The sequence below is a fragment of the Lissotriton vulgaris genome, chromosome 3_1, assembly GCF_964263255.1.
Source record: "Lissotriton vulgaris chromosome 3_1, aLisVul1.2, whole genome shotgun sequence".
Lineage (NCBI taxonomy): Eukaryota > Metazoa > Chordata > Amphibia > Caudata > Salamandridae > Lissotriton > Lissotriton vulgaris.
Window position 1 is genome coordinate 62706366 of NC_141689.1, and position 21542 is coordinate 62727907.

The 21542-nt window shown below is 43.9% G+C and overlaps 1 protein-coding gene across 1 annotated transcript in view; it reads left to right on the forward strand.

The window, feature by feature from the left end:
• Positions 1-439: 439 nt before the first annotated feature.
• The window catches only part of LOC147725957 (uncharacterized), a 66754-nt gene continuing 45651 nt past the window's right edge, over positions 440-21542 (forward strand). The window contains exon 1 of the mRNA XM_086960080.1: positions 440-560. Within this exon, the coding sequence (XP_086816206.1) occupies positions 548-560 (13 nt within the window). The 5' untranslated portion in view covers positions 440-547. The remainder of the gene's footprint in view (positions 561-21542) is intronic.

Below are 21542 nucleotides of genomic sequence, written 5' to 3' on the forward strand. Positions count from 1 at the left end.
AGCGCTATGTATACTTTTGTAGACCAGAAAATATATTTGATTTTAGCCAAAAAAAAAATTCTTTAAATTGTCGATGGCCTGGGAACTCTCCTAAAAATAAAGTTTTACAAAAACTATGACAAAACAAGCATTGTTGAAATTAAAATGGTAGCAGCTAATGTCACTCTTGTTAACGTTGCCATGTTTTTTTTATCTTTGCCACATTTTGTTACCATGACCCTGATTTACTAATTTTCAGGCCCATTCAGAGGCGCACTGGAAAGTGCTGCGAGCGACACCCAGTGGCGGAAGCTTACAGTCCGCATTGACGTGGCTCATGGTAGCATCTAACCACATGCGTCTGCCCCTGGGCTGTGGGCTGTTCAGCTCATGTTATTGACATTTTTAATAAATGGATTATTTGCACAGGCTCAGATAATTCTTCTTAAATGCAGCCTCCCCGGTCTAATCGGCACCTTTCCTCCTCCGGTGCCTCCTCTCGGTGACTACCCTGCGCCTGCCTGGAAAGAAAGGTCTGAGAAAGAAGCCTGCCAGCTCCACACGCAACATGGCAAGACAAGGTAAACCTATACATTCACCATCTCTTTTCTGATGTTTACTTCTTTTTCATGAAGCCTTGGAAATTAAAGTTCACTTTGAGTTGCATACTATTTCATAATCCACTCGGTGCACGAAAGCTAACCAAAACATTGCCTATTAAATATCGGTTTTCCTAGGAAGTTGCAGGTTTTACTGATCGATTCCCCCTTCCTAACCCTAATAGAAAAAGCTACCAAGATTGATCGAAATCTGGCATTTTTACTATGGCTGATCTGCAGGGACGTTTGTGCAAAAGGCAGTGGGGCAGATTTACAAGAAGGTGCTGCAGCATGGAACTGCAAGCCCTTTGTTTGCGCCACGCTGCGGCACTTTCGGAGCACAGGAATGCGGCATATTTACAATGATATGTTGCATTCCTGTGCTCTCCCCTGCGCTGGTGCACAAACAGCTGCCATGCGCCGGTGCGGGCACCCTTGCACCATGGTGCAAGGGTGTCTGCGCCGTGGGGAGATGTTCCTTCTGCAGGAAGGGGGACCTTCTTGCAAGAAAACAATCACTACAGGCATTGTCCTCTTTCAATGTGTGCTGGATAATGCAGCACGCTTTGAAAGAGGAAAAAAACAAAGGAGAAATGAAAACATTTCTCCTTGTTGCGCCTCCCTATGCCTCCCCTGGGTAGACGTAGCATACTGACGCATTTCCAAGTTTATGATTCCTCGTAAATCTGGAAATGTGTCTGGTTCCATGGATGCTGAGTGGGAACACCCCCAGCAACAACCATGGAACTTCCCTTCAATGCAAAGTGCTGCGTGTGAAGGGGACGCATTTACAAGGACAGGAAAAGCCACGCATGGTGGATTTTCCTGTCCTTGTAAATATGGGGCAGGGCAATTTGCTACCTGTACGTCACAAAAAGTGACATACTGGCAGCGCAAGGGGCTTGCAAATCTGCCCCTTTTTTTGTAGTGAAACATATTTAGTGCACTCACAACGTGCAAGTCGCCGACACCTACGACCACAACCCGGATGTCCACTCCCCATATTCAGGAGCAACCACGAGCGAGAGTCTGACTCCCGTGGTGTGGTCAAACCACGACGGAGCCCTTTCATCCAATGAAAGATCAAAGCACGGCAGGGCAGTTACATGCACAAGGGAAATGGAGGCACAAAACCGCACAGCAAGTGGTCATTTCAAAATGCTGCAACATAGATAAATACAGCAGTGATTCAAGATCCAAATTCTCCATTACACATGCTCATAGCTGCCAAGTTTTGTGTTTATATATGTGTGACATTTTCATATTTTTAGTGCTGGCACTTATGAGTGACACTTCAGGACCTTATGCGTGACACTGAGTGACACATTTTAGCCTGTAGAACAAACAAGTAATTTAATTATCTGACATGACCCTGTCTGCGGAATGTAATGACACACCATCGCATTTCTGCAGGTAACACTAAAACCAGGGGAGAATCCGTCAGTGGTATTTCCTTCACCGCTCTGCCTGCTCATATTTTAGAAGCAGCTTATTTTTCTCTGTTTAGAAAACATCTTAAAACGTGGCTCTTCTCTCTGTAGACTTCGCCTAAAGTGCTTCTCTTGTCTCTGTTGGGATTGTTGTCTTCTGGCAAGCGTTTTATTTATTTATAATAATTAAAAAAAAAAATGTCCTCATCTCACCAAAGACTCTGGCAGTTTTGACAAGTCGACTTACACGTAACTGGGTCCCACTCGACTCACTGCGTTTGTCTAGCCTACCACGGCCTTCCTCTTGATCCCGATGACTGGTGTAATCATTGGACGGATCCACAAAGCCAGGATTTGTTAACAGTTTATCAAGCGCAGGCGGCGACCCCAGATTAACAGGGGAGACCAGATGTTATCAAGCGGTTCCTCTTGGTCTAAACTAGCCATGAGCAGTGCAGCTTTCAACCAGCTTTCTCTAGTGGGGGGAGCCGGATTCTTCCATCTGATACATATCTCCCTTCTAGCCAGGATCACAAGGTAGAGAAGCAAACCAATATGTGACTGTGGAAGCGACCTTTTTACATGATTATTTATACCAAAAATCGCCAGGTGGAGATCCATCTCTAAATGCGTTTGAAAAATGGCTGTCAAGGAGTCCCCCACATTTTTCCAAAATATGGCTAATTCTGCACATTCAAAAAACATATGGATGTCCTCCACCTTACTAATAGAACACCTCGGGCATACTGGAGCAGGAACAGGTGCAAATTTGGCTATTTTGGCAGGGTGTAGTAAAGCCTGTTTAATACGAAAAAGTGATTTTTCTTTAGCCTAGCAGGCTTAATATATTTATACAGTAGCTTAAGGGAGATTTAAAAAAGCTTTCTATATCCTGAACAAGGGGGGACCTCGTGATCTTCTGCTTCAAGAAGGCTTAAATACCACAATGATATTTCTTTTTTTCCTTGGGCGTGCATCTTGGAATAATGTATATATACACTTACCTTCTGCTCTCGCGCTGCGCCTCTACTCCCGGCAATGTAGTTCCATGAGCACAGACTCCCAGCTCACCACCCAGTCCCAGATCTTCTCTCATGCTATTACTCCCAGCATGAGAGAAGCACAGGGATTGGGTGAAGCGGGCGGTTTCACGTTCCCCCAAGGACTGGGAGACGGGGCTCCTGAGCCCTGCAGATATCTCCAATGAATAGCCCGGAGATATCCAAGTGCGCATGTCGGTTTGGCCAGCCGAATACGGCCAGCCAGTTTCAGTGCCCACTACTCCTCCTCCCCCTGCTGGTGTCTCTGCAACCTGGCCCCGCACACGCCCCAGAGTCGTGAACTCGGCAAATTCGGCCAAGTCAATGAAAAATAAAATGATAATAAAAGTGTTTTAATATTGTTTTATTTGTCATGTTCTGCCTTTAACAGTGGGGGGACGCTCCTCCACCTTATCGGAGTAGCCGCCACTGCATTTCATACTATCCCAATGGTGATGGAAACTCCACTGGTGGATTTTCTCCAGGAGTTAGCACTTCATCCAGAAATCAGACGAGTCTCCAATGCCACTCGCCTCTGAATCAGGCTGGGCTGCAGGGCAGCCGAGATACTGCTTCGTACAGAAGAGCTGCACTTCCTTTGCTGTTACAGACCAGGAAACCAGTGACGCACTCCACTGCTCACGACGCCTTCTTTCTGACAGATATTCTTCTTGATTTGTTGTCTTCCTCTTCTCCATTTTGCTTTCCACCATTTTTCCTTTTATCCTTTTATCTCTCTCTTATGTCTCTCTCGTCTCTCATCCTACCTTTCCTCTCTTTATGACCCCTCTCTTGAGACTTCCCCTTCAACCTACAATCTTACTCCATCTTTGCGACTCTAATTTTACTTTCCTTTGTCTCCTTTGTCTTCTTTTCACTCACCCCTCCTCTTCTCATCTTTTCTATTCAGCCTCCTTCTCTACTATCCCTCCATCTCCTTCTTTGGTCTCTCGTCTCTCCCCTCTTTTAGTTCCTAAAAAGACTAATAACTCAGGCTCCCTGAGGTTAAACTGTAATCCACCAGGAATGATAAGTATATTGATAATTAAACCTGTGATTAGTGGGAAACCTGAAAATAGAAGTTGGACAAGGTAAAGTGCCAATGTGACCCTGGACTGGCTTCAAGTGTCAGGACAAGAACATTCACATTTCAGAGGTAATTACCCATTGAGTGTTCTCGCAGCACCTTAATTTGCACAATATAATACTCATCATTCAAACAACAATGCTTTTATGTTTTCAGGTACCCGGATAAACAATATTTAAACATTCCCAATAAAGGTTGATTTAAAAAAAGGCTACGTCACACTGACAATCCAAAAAACTGTGTTATAAAGTGCATTATGAAGGGACCCCTCCTTCACAAAAACAACCCTCGCACCATCCCTGGGGTGACACAACCCTTGCACCATCCCTGGGTGACACAACCCTCGCACCATCCCTGGATGACACAACCCTCGCACCATCCCTGGATGACACAACCCTCGCACCATCCCTGGATGACACAACCCTCACACCATCCCTGGGTGGCACAACCCTCGCACCATCCCTGGATGACACAACCCTCACACCATCCCTGGGTGGCACAACCCTCGCACCATCCCTGGATGACACAACCCTCGCACCATCCCTGGGTGGCACAACCCTCGCACCATCCCTGGATGACACAACCCTCGCACCATCCCTGGATGACACAACCCTCGCACCATCCCTGGATGACACAACCCTCGCACCATCCCTGGATGACACAACCCTCACACCATCCCTGGATGGCACAACCCTCGCACCATCCCTGGATGACACAACCCTCACACCATCCCTGGGTGGCACAGGGTTTTGACGCGTTCCCAGATTTACCTTTCTTGTAAATCTGAGACTGTGCCAAAAACGGTGGGTGTTGAGTGGGAAAACCCACAGCAACGCCCATGGCATGCCTCCCGGGGGTAGTGTGAGGCAACGCAGCGACTTGCACTGCGTTGCCTTGCACCATATCTACAACGCCTTGAAAAGCCACACAGTGTGGCCTTCCTTGGCCTCGTAGATATGGGTCTGCACTGGGCGCCGCAGGAACTGCAAAAAATGTGTTGTTCCAGCAGCTCACTGGGCTTGTAAATAAACCCCTCATGTACTATATTGTGGTGTAGGGCAGCACCACCACCCTTCCTGCTGCGCCATCTTACATCAAACGAAAATGGCAGAACGCTCAATAGAACGCTCCGTATCTATGAGATGCGGAGCGTTCCTGTCCTCTTCCACAGCGCTGGTAACAAAATGACTGCCATGTGCCAACGCAGGTACCCTTGCACCATGGTACAAGCGTGTGTGCTATGAAATCAGATTCTTTTTGTGGGGAGGGGGCACCTTCCCTCACACCCTTACTCCACCCCTGGGGAGAAGTAAGCTTTTGACGCATTCCCAGGCGTGCTGCTTGTTGTAAATCTGAGAATGCGTCAAAACCCATGGGGGTTACATGGAACACTCACCGTAACGCCTCCCCATTACAAAATATATCTATGCAGCCATGCAAAGACACTCAGGGTGGCTTTACTTGGCCTCGTAGATATGGGTAAGCCCCGTGCACCGCTAGAACGTCATAAAAAGTGACGTTCCGGCGGCGCACTGGGCTTGTAAATAAGCCCCTCAGTGTTCTTGGGTGCTACAACGATACAACACGTGCCTCTCGCTTGTATTGCAACCAGGCAGCTTTTTTTTTTCAAACGTCCTGTGATTCTGGGCCAATTTTAATCTCCTGAGCCTAAAAATGAAGGTTTCCGCCTGTAACGCAACTGGTGCTTGTGTGGATACCTTTGGGTGGAGATTGCGCTATATAAAACTGCAACAACAACAAAATCGCTCTGGATCCCAAGTAAATGATAAAAGAAAGGCTGTTAGCATTAGTCCCGGCAAGGCTAAGATCAGCAAGGCAATTTACTGTGGGCTCCAGGGAGTGCAGAATTCGAAGCACCCACCAACCGAGCACGAAGGATCCCCCTTTACAAAACACATTGGGCTGATCTCATTCAACACAGAATTCATCGTATTCTGAAACTGACTGCATTGCACAACTGCCCGCCCTCCACCCAGGGTCGGACTGGGAACCAAAACCGCCCTGGCAACCTGCTCGGTCGGGCCCCCTTGGAGGGAGGGGGATGCAGCCGAGCTGTTTGCTTGGGCCGGTTTCAGCTGATTTTGTTACAGTGGGCCGATATTGCTGACCCCTGGAAACAAAAACGGCCCCCAGGGGCCTAAAACTGGCCCTCCCACTGGGAAAACGCCCGGTGCCCGCACGGCCAGTCCAGCCGTGCCTCCACCCCCAACTAGGAGGCCCATTAGGTGGGAAAGAGGCTGCCCAGGGCTTCCCCTTCGGAGCACAGCGCAAAAAAGGCACTGCCCAGGTTTGCCAACTAGCGATCCTTCGCTGCAAATTTTCTTTGCGCATTCCACATCCTCCAGCCCCCTCTGCTGGCTCTGTGTGGTACTGTAGCATGTGGTACAATGTGGTGTTACTAATAAAAGTTACATTTCGTGCAAGTACTACAACTATCCACTCAGGGAAAAAGCCCGTTGGGCTAAAAGTGCTACAGCCCCTCCGTCGTGTGTCTTGGCCCTAGCTGCTGTAGCTTCCATGACACACTCAAATCTTTATCCGATCTATACTGGACTGGACTGCAATGGAGATATGGGCCTAAATGACAGCCCCATAATATGTGGAAAGTATTTGAAGTGCATTTAAAACATTGTGGGAACTATGATCCCCAGTGTAATGTCCCTGTGGACAGTGACACAAAATATTCTGCAACTGTTTTGCGGCTCTTTCGTCTTCAGGCAAAAGATACAGCATACCTTAATTTAAAAAGAAATGTCAAAATAATCTGTGAATAAATGCATTCTTTTAGGCTATGAAAGCTGGCTTTGGTAATAGAGTCACTGCAGATGTCTGTGTGTGTAACCAGACAGCCACATAACTGAATCCTGGTTTGGGCATGCTAGTATAGTGATCTGCAGTCAGGGCACGAGTCGAGGGTACACACAGGTACACAGCATCCACCCGCTATTTTCACAGGGTGGACACCGTCCCCCCTCCCAAGAAGTTGGGCCCCACACAAATATGTTGGTGTCCCTGGGTAATTTTCAGACACCGGGACAGGTTCAGCAGCGCCTGCACGTTGCCTGCTTTCCATTCCCAGCAGCGATGTGCAGGCAGCGAGGGGTCTTTTTTTCCACCTCCAGTTGGGCCAAAGTTAAGGGGCCATCAGGCCTCCTTTAGTTTGTATATCCTGACTGGAGGTGCCCTGGAACCTCACACTTAAATGTAAATGCAACACAGGGGAAACAAAGGCACACAGCTTGTTATCTCTTCACAGATACTTAAGAGAGGCAGTTTTGCCTTTTTTCAGTCCCTGGATATAAGAGATGCATGCACCGTAAGAATGTCAGGTGTGTTTGTCTGTCCCAGTATTTACACAAATAACAATTCCAATAGCACAATTTAATTTCTTTTATATCGCTACATAGCACAATGCAGGGTGTCAGAGCTCTTTACATGAGATACACATTATAGATTGACAATAAATCATGTACATTTGTTAGTCAATGTACAATATGAGTTACACGAGACAGTGAGGGTTACAAGGTGTAGGAGTCACATGTCCTTCATACCTCACTGTAGTCTATTAGAAGGATTAAAATTTATGAACTGCAGGTAACAAAAGTATCTCTGTGTTAAAAGCAGTAACCCACTTTACTACCTACATAAAATTAAAATCTGTCATCTGTATGTTACTGATGTGCTTTGCAGAAGACAAATTAACCAGCTATGCTACTTTGATTTAAGCCTGGGACTTCACAAAACACAGATATCTCTAACGAACGCGTTCACCCCCAGAGTTATCTCAACATTATTACTATTCCCTGAAATTTACTGGGCACCTTTAAAGCAAATGCCTTAACCCAATCACATATTTTAAAATGCAGACATTGCAACCAATCAAGGAGAATAGATCTACTGCCATGCTTCTCCTTGTTACCAATTTCTTTGTGCTAGGGTTAAAAAATATATAAATATATTAGTTGAGGCCCAGATTTTGCATCTGTGTTGCGCCACTTTATTTGCACAACCCCAACGCCAGAGCTCGTAATGTGCTGAAATGTATTAATTATATACCTGATAAACATGTATGAGGGCTTAATATCTGATGTCACTTCTTGTGATGTCACATCCAGTGAGGTACAATATCACGCGTTGTGACATTATGCGTTGTGATGCCACGCGCCATGATTTCACTTTCATACTGCCTAACCTGGTTAGTTCCCACCCACTTCTTTTTTTAGGACTTGTGCCCTATCTGTATTTATAGCGCTCCGCTGTCCCAGCCTGCGACTGAAAGCGCTGGGAATATGCAAGATTCTGTATATATATATATCGCACACAGTATAAGAAAGGCTGCTGCAAAATGTGCAGAGATTATGAGGCAAATTTACTCACTGTTCATGTAATGTAGCGAGCAACCAAAGTTGTGCTGTGTTGCGTGAAAAGCAGAGATAAGAACAGCACAACATCTAATAAATTATGGCGAATATCGCCATATCTACATAGATTTGGTGCATTTTTCTTCTCTCATTGTGTTTCCACACTTTACGCTAACATGAGCCAACACACGCACTTGCCCTTGAACAAGGGTGTGTGTTCTGGCAAGCATAGGCTTTGCTCAAGGAAGGTACTCTTCCACTGAAAGATATTCAGCTTAGACATAGTTTAATACTTTTCACACTTTATATATGTGTTGTACAGTGCAGCATGTATGTAAAGTGGGAAGAACTTGGAGAAAAAAAAACATTTCACCAAGTCAAAGCCAGCCTCAAAATTGTGTAATTCTCCTGTGCAAAGCCCTGTCCACAAATGTTAATATAGGCCTTTGTGTTACAAACAATGGGTGAGTGCATGAGAACGCCCATGTATCACCCATGCTAGGCCGCCTTGACGCAAAGCAGCACTGCACTACTTGTGTTACTTTAGGCCTACTTTCCAGTGCAAATAAAGTTCTTCACTAGAAAGTAAATTCCAAATCAATTGTTTTTATTGGCTTTCAGCACTTTTATGACGCCAACCCAGAGCAAATTGTTAGTAAATCTGCCTAATGTGTTTAAAATAAAAAGCAAGTGTGTTAAAAAGTATATATTTTTAATAATACACAGACTGTGCCCTGCACAAACCTTTTTTAATTCGTTTCCATTAGAAGGATGCACTCAAGAACGCAGCTGATAATACCCTCCATTAGATCTCAGAAACAATAAACCTTTGTCACCATGAAGCCTCAAATGACTCCATCAATTAAAGCCATATACTGCCTCCTAAGTACCCTTTAGATTAACTGATTACCCATCTGTACACGTTTACATTTCTTTCAGGTTGCTAGCACCAGGCAAGTAGATTTGATTCTTATTTTGCTGCATGGCTCTCACGTTGCTTCACAGAACAGGAGGCCGATGCCCCCACACCTTTGCTTTCAGTCGGGGGCACCTGAAGGTGGTATTCGTTCTGCAATAGTGGTGGGGTTTTCTTTTACAAAAAAAGTATGGAAACTGATTGCAAACATCATATAAGATTGGGAAAGAGGTTCCCAATAGATTCCGCCCACTTCATCCAATGAGTTCACCCGAAATCCTACTGGTAGAGGAGGAGTTGTTTGATTTCATGCCTCTCATGGCTCATGGTGTTGCATTCTCTCTGTCTACTCAGCCTACCTACAAGATGCCCATAAAAGGCATGGACCCTAACTGGAATCTGAAGAGCAGAATTCCCATGTGGAAACCCTTTCCACACAATTATTTAAGGTCCAGTGTTCCAGCTCCCAGATTTACTGGGTGGAGGAACAACAAATCCAGGTTTACTAACAGGAAAATGCAGCAGCTACAAGCACTGTCAGAAAAGGATGCATTGTAGTGAGGGTCCAATTTATGTCTCCTTCCCAAACCTCAGACGAGGCACAAGGTGCTCTCCTGCCAGCCAACATTCTCCAATCCTTCCTGCACCCTGCACGCTTTTACCACTAGCTGGAGGCAGTTGGTAAATGTGTGCATTAAACCCAACTGAAAAGGAGATACAATGTGCAATACTTATAGATAAGTTTGGGTCCTAATAGTAGTTTCCTATTCTGTGGGGTTTAACTTGCATGATATGGGTGGGTTGTTACCGCCCAGAACTGATAATTACTGACGCAGAGTTTGCAGACCATAGTGCATTCCAACTTGTAATTGGGACTATGTTGGTACTTAAATTGCCTGGGATGGATCATCAGTGTTAAAAGGCCTAGTTATCACATCCCACCACATCTACAAATACATAGTAGGATAATCCATCACATGTTAACTTCAACAAAAAGACAGAGAATGTCAATCATATCTTGTGTGTAGTGTTTCAGAATTTTTAGTGGGTGCCGTCAGGCACTATACACATGGCAGGTGGTACATTTGAGAAGAAATTGATCAAAAATGAGGAGTTGTGGCTATTTTCCTTGGAGATAGCGCTTTCTCATCTGAGGAAATCCTCAGGTGACGGGTGCCTGACCTATAGGTAAACTGGGAGATAGCTCAGCTATGGGAATCCTCAACATATCATGTATGTCTAATGAGAGGCATACCACTACCCCCTAAAGAACACACCTCCATGAGCAGTTTCTCAGGCTACATGGTAAGACAGATGTAGAATTTGCTTTAAAGTATGGTTTGTGCATTTTTTTACCAGGATGAGTTGAGTTGATAACAAAGTTTATTTAGACAATATTCTATAAACCATACATAGAGCAATGGATTACACATAGTGATAAAAGATATTTAAAACCACAATTCATTTTACACATTTACAACACTTGTAAAACCATAGCATAAAATTGGGAAACACTGTACTTTTTAATCTCTCCCGCCCTCCTTTGTTACCTCCGTTATATATTCGCTTGTTGCTTTCAGAAATTTCCCCAATGCAATTGTAATATCCAAAAAAGTCATTTCTGTAAGGAGGTCAATGGCATCTGCACGGGAGGTCACCTCATATTTTATAAAAATTGGACGTAAAAAGGCTTTCCGAATTGCTAAAATCCATGTACAATCAAACAGTATATGTAAAATATCATTTCTTACTCCTAGGCCACATTTACAGGTTCCGTCCGGGTGGATCAGACCATTCTTATTTTTCTTTCAATCTTCCATGGATTTAGGCCCACCCGAACCTTCAAGATTTCCTGTCTTAGCCATCTATTGGGCAGTAAATCCAAATATGGGAATCGGACCTCCTTTTCCCATTCATTCTTTACCCAATTCCCTGATTTTTTTAACCTCAGATAGTCCATGTCTTGTGATCTGGAAAATTCAAGCCCTTTGTCTCTAAGCATTTTTTTAGTGCAGACTATATTCCACATGGTGGAGAGAGGCTCAATTTCAAGCGCGCGGCTACAGTCTGGAGAGTTTTCTTCACATCTCGCGCCCAGTGTAAGCTGCTCGCTTGAATTTCCTCTCTACACCAAATCGATACCTTCTCTTCACCATCAGACTCCTTTCGGTTCCAAAATCTTATTAAGGACGTTTGAGTCTTTACATCCCATGATGTCAATCCCACCTCCATTCTGATAGCTTGTATCATGGAGCTATTTGGTAAGGCCAACAACATTTTCAAAATGTTACCTTCTTCCCGGTCCCACCCTCTTTTACCACTCAGGTAAAGCACCTCTGCACCATAAAGTACTTGTGGGGGGATCATCACTTCAAATGCCTTTAAAAGCGGTCTGTGTGACATGTCACCGTAATCTTTATTAAATTTTTTCAGACCACAGACCGAGGAATAAGCCTTAGCCGTTTGTGCCTCCATTTGGGTATTCCACTTTAGTGTGCTATTAAACCAGAGGCCTAAATATTTGTATTCACCTACTACGTCTAGTTTATCCTGTCCTAAAAACCAATTAAAATTATTTACCCTCTTTCCAAAGCATAGGATTTTAGTTTTTTCCATATTTACAGTTAAAAACTTTTTATCACAATATTCTTTAAAAACATTTAATTTCCTTTGGAGGCCCATTTCGGTTTGATCCAAGATCACAAGGTCATCGGCATATAAAAGGCATGACACTTTATTGCAATTCATACGTGGACTCGCACTTCTTTCAACTTCCAAGGCAGCGGGGAGATCTGCCAAGAAAATTGAAAAAAGCAAGGGTGCCAGAACGCACCCTTGTCTCAAACCGTTCCTTACTGGGATTTTTTGTGTTAGTGAGCCCTTTGTGTCTGTAATGACCTGGGCCCAATTGCCACTATGTAAGTCTTTTAAGATGTTTAATATACCCTGTGGCATTCCATAATTTTCTAATACTTCACAGAGACTACTTCGGTCCACTGTGTCGAACGCCGCCCGGAAATCGACGAAACAGCAAAATAATTTGCCATTTTGTTCCATCGATTTCCTAGCCAATGCCCACAGTGCAAAACAATGATCTATCGTCGAGTGGCCTTCTTTGAAGCCACCTTGTTCGACGGGGACGATAGACCTATGTTCCACCTAAACTTTTAGCTTTCCTAGGATTATTTTAGAATTTTTTTTTCACCTATATCCAATACGTTTATTAGCCTATAATTCTTTGGGGCATATACATCCCCTTTTCACATGTAGTGGTCTTATTATTGCTCCCTTCCAGTTTGGAGGCATAATCCCTTGGTCTAAAATTAAGGCAAACATTTTCGCAAAGAATTCCGTCCACCAGGTCTGGTTTGAGTTTAGTATTAGGGCTGGTAAATTATCTGGGCCTGCAGCTCTAGTTAGATTTAATGTCCTTATTATCTTATGGACATTTATTATTGAGCATTCTTGTTTTAGGTCCTCTACTAGGCCTTTCCAATCCCCTGGTACCTCATTTCCAGTCCCCCTCCCAGGGGCGTATAATTGCTCTATGTATTCTGCCCATGCCTCTTCTTCCACTACGCAAGACATAGGAACAACCGAAAGTCCCGTTGCTGACTGGATTAGCTTCCAGAACTGCTGTGTGTTCTTGGTTTCGATTGCTTCTAATAGCTTGCTCCAACACATTTCGTTATAGGATCTTTTAGCATTGCGAATTAGGGCAATATAATCTCTTTTTATTTTTACTAGGTTATCTGCCCTCGATTTCTCAAATTTTTTCCGTAGGCTACGTTCTTCTCTCCTAACTTCTTTTTTCTTTAGTAAGCAGTCCTGGTTAATCCAAGATCCTTGCTTTGCTTGTGCCCTTCCATTGTTCTTATTGGGGCATTCACCATGCCTTAATTCTACACTTATGCTTTTCACTACTTGAGTTATTTTCTCCACGTACCAACATAAATTTTGGCCGCACAAGTGACCTAGTTGCACCTTATGTTCCAGACTAGTTAGCCTCTCGATATATTTTTCTGTTAACCGAGTGGCTATCCGCTTAGGATAATCCATCTCTTGGGGCATAACTCTATCGCATACTATATGTTGGGCACTTACAAGCTCTAATTTTAACATTTTGTGATCGCTGCAATCCGCGGGGTCAATCCTAAAATCTTTTACCAACTCAAAATTCCAAGCCAACATAAAAAAATATTCTATCGGGCAATTTTGTGACCCATATTTAAAAGTTTTCTTCGCCGGGCAGTCCTGAGTTGTCCTTCCATTTAGACAAAATAAACTTTTTGTTGCCAAAAAATTGCCCAAGTTGGCCGCGTTAGGTGGTATTTTATTTTCCAGAAATATGGCTTTTTTTACTTCACATGCCTCTAGGATTTCTGTATACAACTGATCTGACAATTTTGGGTTTAGTTTATGGTTAAAATCTCCCAATAACAACATCAAGTCATTTCCATACTTATCACATAGTGTATCCATATCATTCTTAAAATATGACAATTCGACTCCATATTCTTTCCGTGAACTCCACTGTATATACACATTTAGAATCAACATATTTTCATATTTTTTATCAATAATTGATGTTTGAATTCTACAAGCCAAGAGCCACTTGGATGTCACGGGTATCTGAAGGGCCGTACGTAATAAACAAGTTGAGATCAAAGTCAGCAAGCCACCGGCTGGGCGGCCCGAAGTAGATTTTTCTGCTGGGCGATAAATTTGTTTAAACCCTTCCACAACCGGGGGTTCACCACAGAGCCAGGTCTCTTGTATACAAATAATTTCACACTTTTTTGCGAGATCATTCAAAGCTTCCCGTTTTATTTGGGTACCCATCCCATTTATGTTCCAAGAGACCATGCATGTGCTCCGTGCCTGCCCCTTAACCTATTCTACATCACTTAGGTGGTCATAGATTACAGATTTCTCCCTATAACTTTGTGAGGGGCCTGCCGGACTTTCAATATTGCTCCAATTTTTCCAAGACTCCACTAGGTCTGTTTACCAGGATGGTGCCAGAGCACCAGCACTCCTCATGTGCAGGCTTGGCATAGCTGGGTACTGCCTCTTTAAACTAATGTAGCTTGCCAGCAAAATGCTTGTGAAACAATATTCTGCTGCCAAACTAAGCCTAGGTACTTTTAAAGCAGCATAACTTTGATATTCGGTGTAATATGTTACCAGAACAAAACCGCTGCACAATTAAAACACTACTTTGCTCACTGCTTGTTCCTGTGTTACCATAAAAAACTGGTAGCCATGTGGTCTACTTGATTTACCTATTGTGGGCCATTCAAGGTTGTCTTTTCTTCCAAACAAACACAAGGAGATGATGGACGGAGCGCTGAAACTTTTCAGACATTCACCCCAGTCACAGATCTGGGTTGAATCCATCATCGTTCCTTAGCTCACTTCGCCACCTCAGTTCAGACCCAGCTATATGCAAATCAGTCTTGACCCTGTGCCTCATGGGAACAGTCCAGCCTGAACAGCCAAGCCAGTTCTTCCCTGAACCGGAAACAAGCTTCCTGGGACTGGTTTCTGGATAAAACCCCTAATCAGCCAGGCTAGCTGGAATCCAGTGGTAAAGTGAGCAAGGGACCCACATCTGGGCATACCCTACCAACTTAGAGCGAACAAAGCAAACGCAAGGAGATGATGGACGGAGCGCTAAAACTTTTCAGACACTCACTTCGCCACCCAATTGCAGACCCAGCCATATGCAAATCAGTCTTGACCCTGTGCCTCATGGGAACAGTCCAGCCCAAACTGTCAAGCCAGGTCTTCCCTGAACTGGAAACAAGCATCCTGGGATCGGTTTCGGGGTAAGGCAGGGCTGATTGCTATAATGAATATATACTTTATGGACAACCATTATAGAGAATATGAATAGGGTCAATCTTTTCAAAATAATTTTGAAGAACTTTGTAATAAATGTTACATTTTATGATGCTCATTGCCTCTGAACAATATTGATGGTTAGTGGGTTTCACACTTTGCACTAGGGCTTTAGAACAAAATTAGAACATTAGTTTAAGTGGCACGATTTCTGTTTCTGTTGGAATTACCTCTGTTGGACGTTACCCATCTGCCAAACTTTCTATATGTTCTGGAGCTTGAAGGAAGACATTGAAAATTGGCATAAAGGGTTGAAATATCTTTGCAAAAATTGGCTCTAAAGTGTTTTGGATTGAAATTTATGAAAGATGCTTTTAGGTTGTTTTACTCAGGCCCCTTTTTTTATAGACCTCTTTCTGTAGCCTATAATCATTGCCAAATCCACTAAAACAAGTTTGTTATAATCCGACCACATTTGATCAATATATTTAAAATGCACAATTTACCTTTCTATTTTCTTGCATTGGCTCCAAGGATAGCTCCGCCCCATTTCTTCAAATGTTTGCCCAGCCTCCATTGGTTGACTTGTTGGTCCCTCCAAAGTTCAGGTCTAGTTGCGACCCTGTATCTACTAGTACAGTATATTAATGTAAGGCAGAAACAATTCGCCGCGAATATGGTCTGCAGGGATTCACCGGGCACAGGCATTGAGGATAAAAAACAAAGCTTCCTACCCAGGCTTTCTAGAGATGCCGGGAATTGCCACCCAGGAATTCGTACACATACAAAATTGCACCAACCAGGGTACCACCTTCATTATGTCTGCACTCCCCTAATCCTCTCAGACTCACCCTGTGATATTTGCCACATGGGGCCACCTGACCAAACAGAACAAAATAGGAAGCTTCGTGTCCCATGATGCTTTAAAGCCTCCAAGGTGTCTGTGGATGATGTAACCATCTGAATGCGGGGCACTTGAATTTGAGATGCCTTCTGACAACTGGCTGAAGCGGGCAAGTAACTACCCTTCCCTCCCTGCCTTCACGAATACTTGTGCATGTTGGCAAATGGGAGTTTGGTCCAGAAACCCCCGAGTTCTTCAGGGCCCATGTATTGATAGGTTACCTATAGAGCTGAAAGAAGCAAAACAAGCATTGGTAAATGCATTAGGTCTCGTCTTGTGATTATTATTGAGCTGCTTGTGTTGTAAGTTGAAGTTTGCTGAGTAGTTGCACAATTTACGTTACTGAAAGTCTGTTAAGGTGTTATATCTTGTTTATGTACAAAAAGGCCATATATTGTGCTGGTACTAGTGGTATTGTGTGGGTAATTAATGGTAACATTTTGAAAAACAAAACTGAAGAAGGAATTACTAAAATTAATTAATGTAATAGCAATATTATGTGTTTAGAGGAGTACGTTAAATATAGCATTATGTGGTGTTTAGCGGAATTCTGACATATTTTGGCCTAGTTGCTGCTAGATAACTGCACTTGTGGTTACCTGTTTATAAATAAAATATAGCAATATTGGGTATTTAGTGGGGTGCCTGAAGCTTTTGGTCTACTGGAAAAAATCAAAGGTTACAGGGATGTTATAGTTAGGTAATAGAATCTTTAAAAAAAAAACCTTCTAACTATAATGTCCCTGAAAACTTAATTTTTATATGAATTTAGAAGTTTAAAAACAATATATATTTCCTAACTGTAACCCGTAATCTTTAAAAGTGTGAGTGGCTGTGTAGGTTGGTGAGTGGGTGTGTGAGTGGCTGTATAGGTCTGTGACTAGGTATGTGAGGGGTTTTGTGGGTGTGAGTGGCTGAATGGGTCTGTGAGTGGCTGTGTAAGTGGCTGTATGTGGATGTGTGGGTATCTGAGAGGGTCTATGAGTTGGTGCATGAGTGTCTAAGTTGGAGTCTGAGTGAGTACACAAGTGTCTGTGTGGGTGTCTGAGTGGATGCCTGAGTGAGTGTCTAAGTTGGTCTGTGAGTGGGTGTGAGAGTGTCAGAGTCGGTTTGTGAGTGCCTCCATGAATGTGCGAGTCATCTGTGAGTGAGTGCATGGGTGTTTGATTGAGTCTGCGAGTGGGTGCGTGAGTGAGTCTCTCAGTTGGGGTGGGTGTGTGAGTCTCAGAGTGGGTTCAGGAGTTGATGCATGAGTCTCTTATTAGGTCTGTGAGTGGGTGTGAGAGAGGTTGAGTGGGTATGTTAGTGAGTGCATAAGTGCCTGAGTGGGGTTTTGAGTAGGTGTGAGAGTGTCAGAGTGGATCTATGAGTGGGGGTATGAGTGTCTGAGTGGGTCTTTCAGTGTGTGTGAGAGTGTCTGAGTAGGTCTGTGAGTGGGTGTGTGAGTGTCTGAGTGTGTCTATGAGTGGGTGTATCAGTGTCTGAGTGGGCCTATCAGTGGGTGTGTGAGTGCCTGAGTGTATGAGTGGGTGTCTGTGTGGGTGTATCAGTAGCTGTGTGAGCGACTAGGCCACAGGGAATCACACCTGCCCCTTTATCAAACAAGAGTCCACAATTTAGCACAAGAAATCTACTCAAGTGGAGTGATTTGTTCTGGTTAATTTTTAACAGCCACCTCATTGAGTAAATGTCCAGTGCGTAATATATCTATTTAATTGGCCACAAGGAAATCTCTCTAGTGACATTGTGTGCATTTCAGCAATGCAATTTCGGCACCAGGGACCCCATCCCCGTGGCCTCACCACATCTTTCTGGGTGCCCTGGCCCCATCCAGGACACTCGGTTTGCATATTAGGGACCGCAGGAGAAGCTTACAGGCCCCGTGGTCCTAGCAGGCTCCCCACCTCCTGAGGGACCTGGCACTGCTCTTGCACACAGAGAGCTTCTCTAAATGCAGCTCTCTGCATGTAGAAGCAATGCTTTAATCTCTTTCCCTGCCCTCATGTCGGTGGGCAAGGAAAGAATTGAAAACTCCACTTCCAGGGAGCTGGAGCATTTTTACAGCTCCCATTTTCTGGAAGTGGAGTGCTTGCTTCTGCCTGGTGGGAGCTGTCAGTTCTCCCGCCAAACAAAAGCAACCTGCTATCTCCCATGGCTGGGCACCTTGTGAAATAGCAGGAGCCCGCCCTGAGGGGGCGGTCCCAAGAGCTATTACTGGCACAAGGAGGCTGGCAGCACGCCCCCTCCTTTAATTGGCACAGGCCGGCCCCGGTGAGGTGATGGCCCCCCAGTTTCTGAAGTTATTTGGGCCGGGGAGTCTTTGCGGCCCGCACTAGATTTATTTGAGCCCCGGGTAGGGGGTGGTCCTGGGGGCTTCAAACAGTCCCAGGAGGGGATTCCATGCAGCCACCCTCCATCAATTAAATAAAGCCCTGAGGAGGTGTGTAAGACTGATTGCAATCTTGACTTCACTATCTCTTTATGATTCCACTGCTGTTTTGCCCTGATTGAGAATTATGGGGTACCCCGTGTGTACCAACTCTGAAAGGATGCTATGTCTGACCGGCAAATTCAAGAATGGAACCTGTGGTGTTGGATTTACCAGCCAGAAACTCTGCATGTTGTCTGTTTGCACAGAGTTCTTTTTTTATGTGGCAATATCTGGTAGTATACATTGTGTGTAAGTACAGAACATGGAAATGACATTCAAAAACAGGATAAGTACAATATTCAGTTGCCACTGCCATCTAGATCCATAATACAAAATATAAGTGTTCCTTGCGTAGCCTTCTGGACACATTATTCACTGCAGAAAGCTTGCTTCTACTTCTTTGGCATCTATGTCTGAAGTTATAATTAATTCCTATCTTTTGTCAATAATAGTTGTCCTTACTAGGAAACAAGGCTTTCTTCAAACATGGCCGCTTCGCGAATCAGAAAGGTTACATTTAGTGCAAGTTGTTGCACAAGAAGATGTCATGAAAGAAAAGATGAGCGGAGGTGCATAGGGTATTTGGTGCACAAACTAGTAATCATGTAGGAGCTAGGATATGTCAGCCCGTTACCCAAAATATCAAGGCAGTATCTTCACCCCCTGGGCAGCGGACAACAGTAATAACAATAATCAATCAATCAATCAGGATTTATAAAGCACAGCAAATCACCCATGAGGGTCTCAAGGCGCTTGAGTTGCTAGTGAAAAATTAGACAAAAGCATGAGAAAGCACTCAGAAAAACAGGTAAGAGGAAGGAAAAAGCAGTACAATACGAAACAAAAGCAAGAGAAAGTGCTCAGAAAAACAGGGACAAAGGAAGGGGAAACAGTAAAAATAAAAAGAGGAAAAAGCATCAGAAAAGTTGGGAAGTATTAGAGTGGTGCAGCAGCACAGGAGATCTTGGCCTGGGGCAGATTACAAAACATTAAACGTCATGTCCAGTAACTTCTGTTAAAAACACAGATGTGACAATCTAGTCACTAGATGTGGCCGAGCACCACATTTCAGCCTGAGTCCATGGGAAGAGCAGATCAGGAGTTTCATCACCGCATAAGCGCAGGGGTGGAGCAGGTGATCGAGTGCCACTTATGCATAAGGCAAAGACAAAATGATGTGACGTGGCTATTCTTGAGGAATGCATGTCACATCAATGACCATTGGACATATGTAATAAAATGATTGAGGGACATTACATGTAGATTACCCTCATTTTAATACACATCAAGCTATTGGCCCAATTACAAGTTGTGCAGAGCAAAATTCCTTTGTGCCACTCTGCTCTGCCCAATTATAATACAATTAGTGCTTCATATCTGGGCTTAACAGGTGCTGCAACATTGGGTACCATTTCAACAGCTAGAAATTTCTGCCCCTAAAATGGGCTTAGGGATTGGACTGCAGCCCATTCCCTAAGCTCCATTCCCTCCACACCCTGACTCAAAGCAAAGGGGAGTATTTAATGCACCTCCAGTTATGCAACAATTTCCCCTAGTACACCCTTATCGTTCTGTCTCTCTCGCTCCACCCCACATAGGGTAATATGTGCAAGGGAATGTCGGAGTGCGGAGCTGCGCCAAATTTGGCAGCACTGTGCTATGACATTTCCAAAATGCAGGGATTTGCCTTATTTACAACAATACAGCGCACCCCTGTGTTTTCCCTAGCGCTGGCTCTAAAATTAGATGCCTACCGCCAACAATAGTGCAAGAGCGCCTGCATTGCAGGGCATGATTGTTTATTTGCAGGTAGGTGTCCCTTCCTGCACATAAACAATCCATAATGGCGTTTTGCTCTTTCTATGTTTGCTACAGAATGCAGCTCACATAGAAAAAGCAATAAATAGGAGAACTAAAAGTATTTCTCCTCGTGTCACTATTCTAACACCTGCTCTTTAAGGGCGTTAGTTTTTAGCACCGCCTCAGATTTAAAGATCTCTGTAAATCTGGGGCAGAGTCAAAAACCAGTGGGTGTTGCAGCGGAACGCCCACAGTATCACCCATTGCATGCCCTTTTCATGCAGATATCTACGTGAAAGGGTACCATATTTACAACGTGGCTTTAAGCCACAAAAAGGGGCTTAAAGTCATTTTGTAAATATGGAGCAGGGCATTTTGTTAAAAGTGACCCTTGTAAAAATGCCCTATAGGGTCCCAGCAGACATTTACCATCTGCCCAGAATAGGTTGTATATTTCTGTGGTGAATTCCAAGGAATATGGAAGTTCCCCGAAATTTCACAAGATTGCCTGGGGTATGTGCAGCCTGTGAAGACGCGAACCATAGCATAATAGAAAGCAGATCCCTTTCCTATTAGTCCCCAAAAGACTTCATCTTCCATTCGAAGGTGCACATTTTAATACACGTCCTTGGATATAGCACCTATGTGAGTGGTTCCCACCTGTGGTCCAGGGACCTCTGGGGGTCCGCAAAGCATCCTAAGGGGTCCACGACTACTTAGAAAACTGAATATTAACTGATTAATAAAATGCATATAAACAAAGAAGCTAAATGCACAATTACATTTTTTTAAACTTACTGCAAATGTAAAGTTATTCAAAATTGGAGGCTAAAAATTTAATTAGTTTCCTCAGATTGATTTGTAGGAGCAGTGCAGCTGCATCAAACAGAATATGCTATGGACGATGAGTGGCCTCAGTTGAATTTAGAAAACCTCCAACCTTTGTATTAAATTTAGATTTAGATAATTTTTTATTTATATGTGTTTGCAAATTAAACAAAATGTGTCATCATTTGTGTATTTGTTTGATGAATGTTTTGTCTCTATTTTTTGTACTGTTTTGGGGTTCACATCATCAACAATACTTAAGCTGGGGTCCCGGGCTTCCAGTAATGATTCAGTCAGTGTCC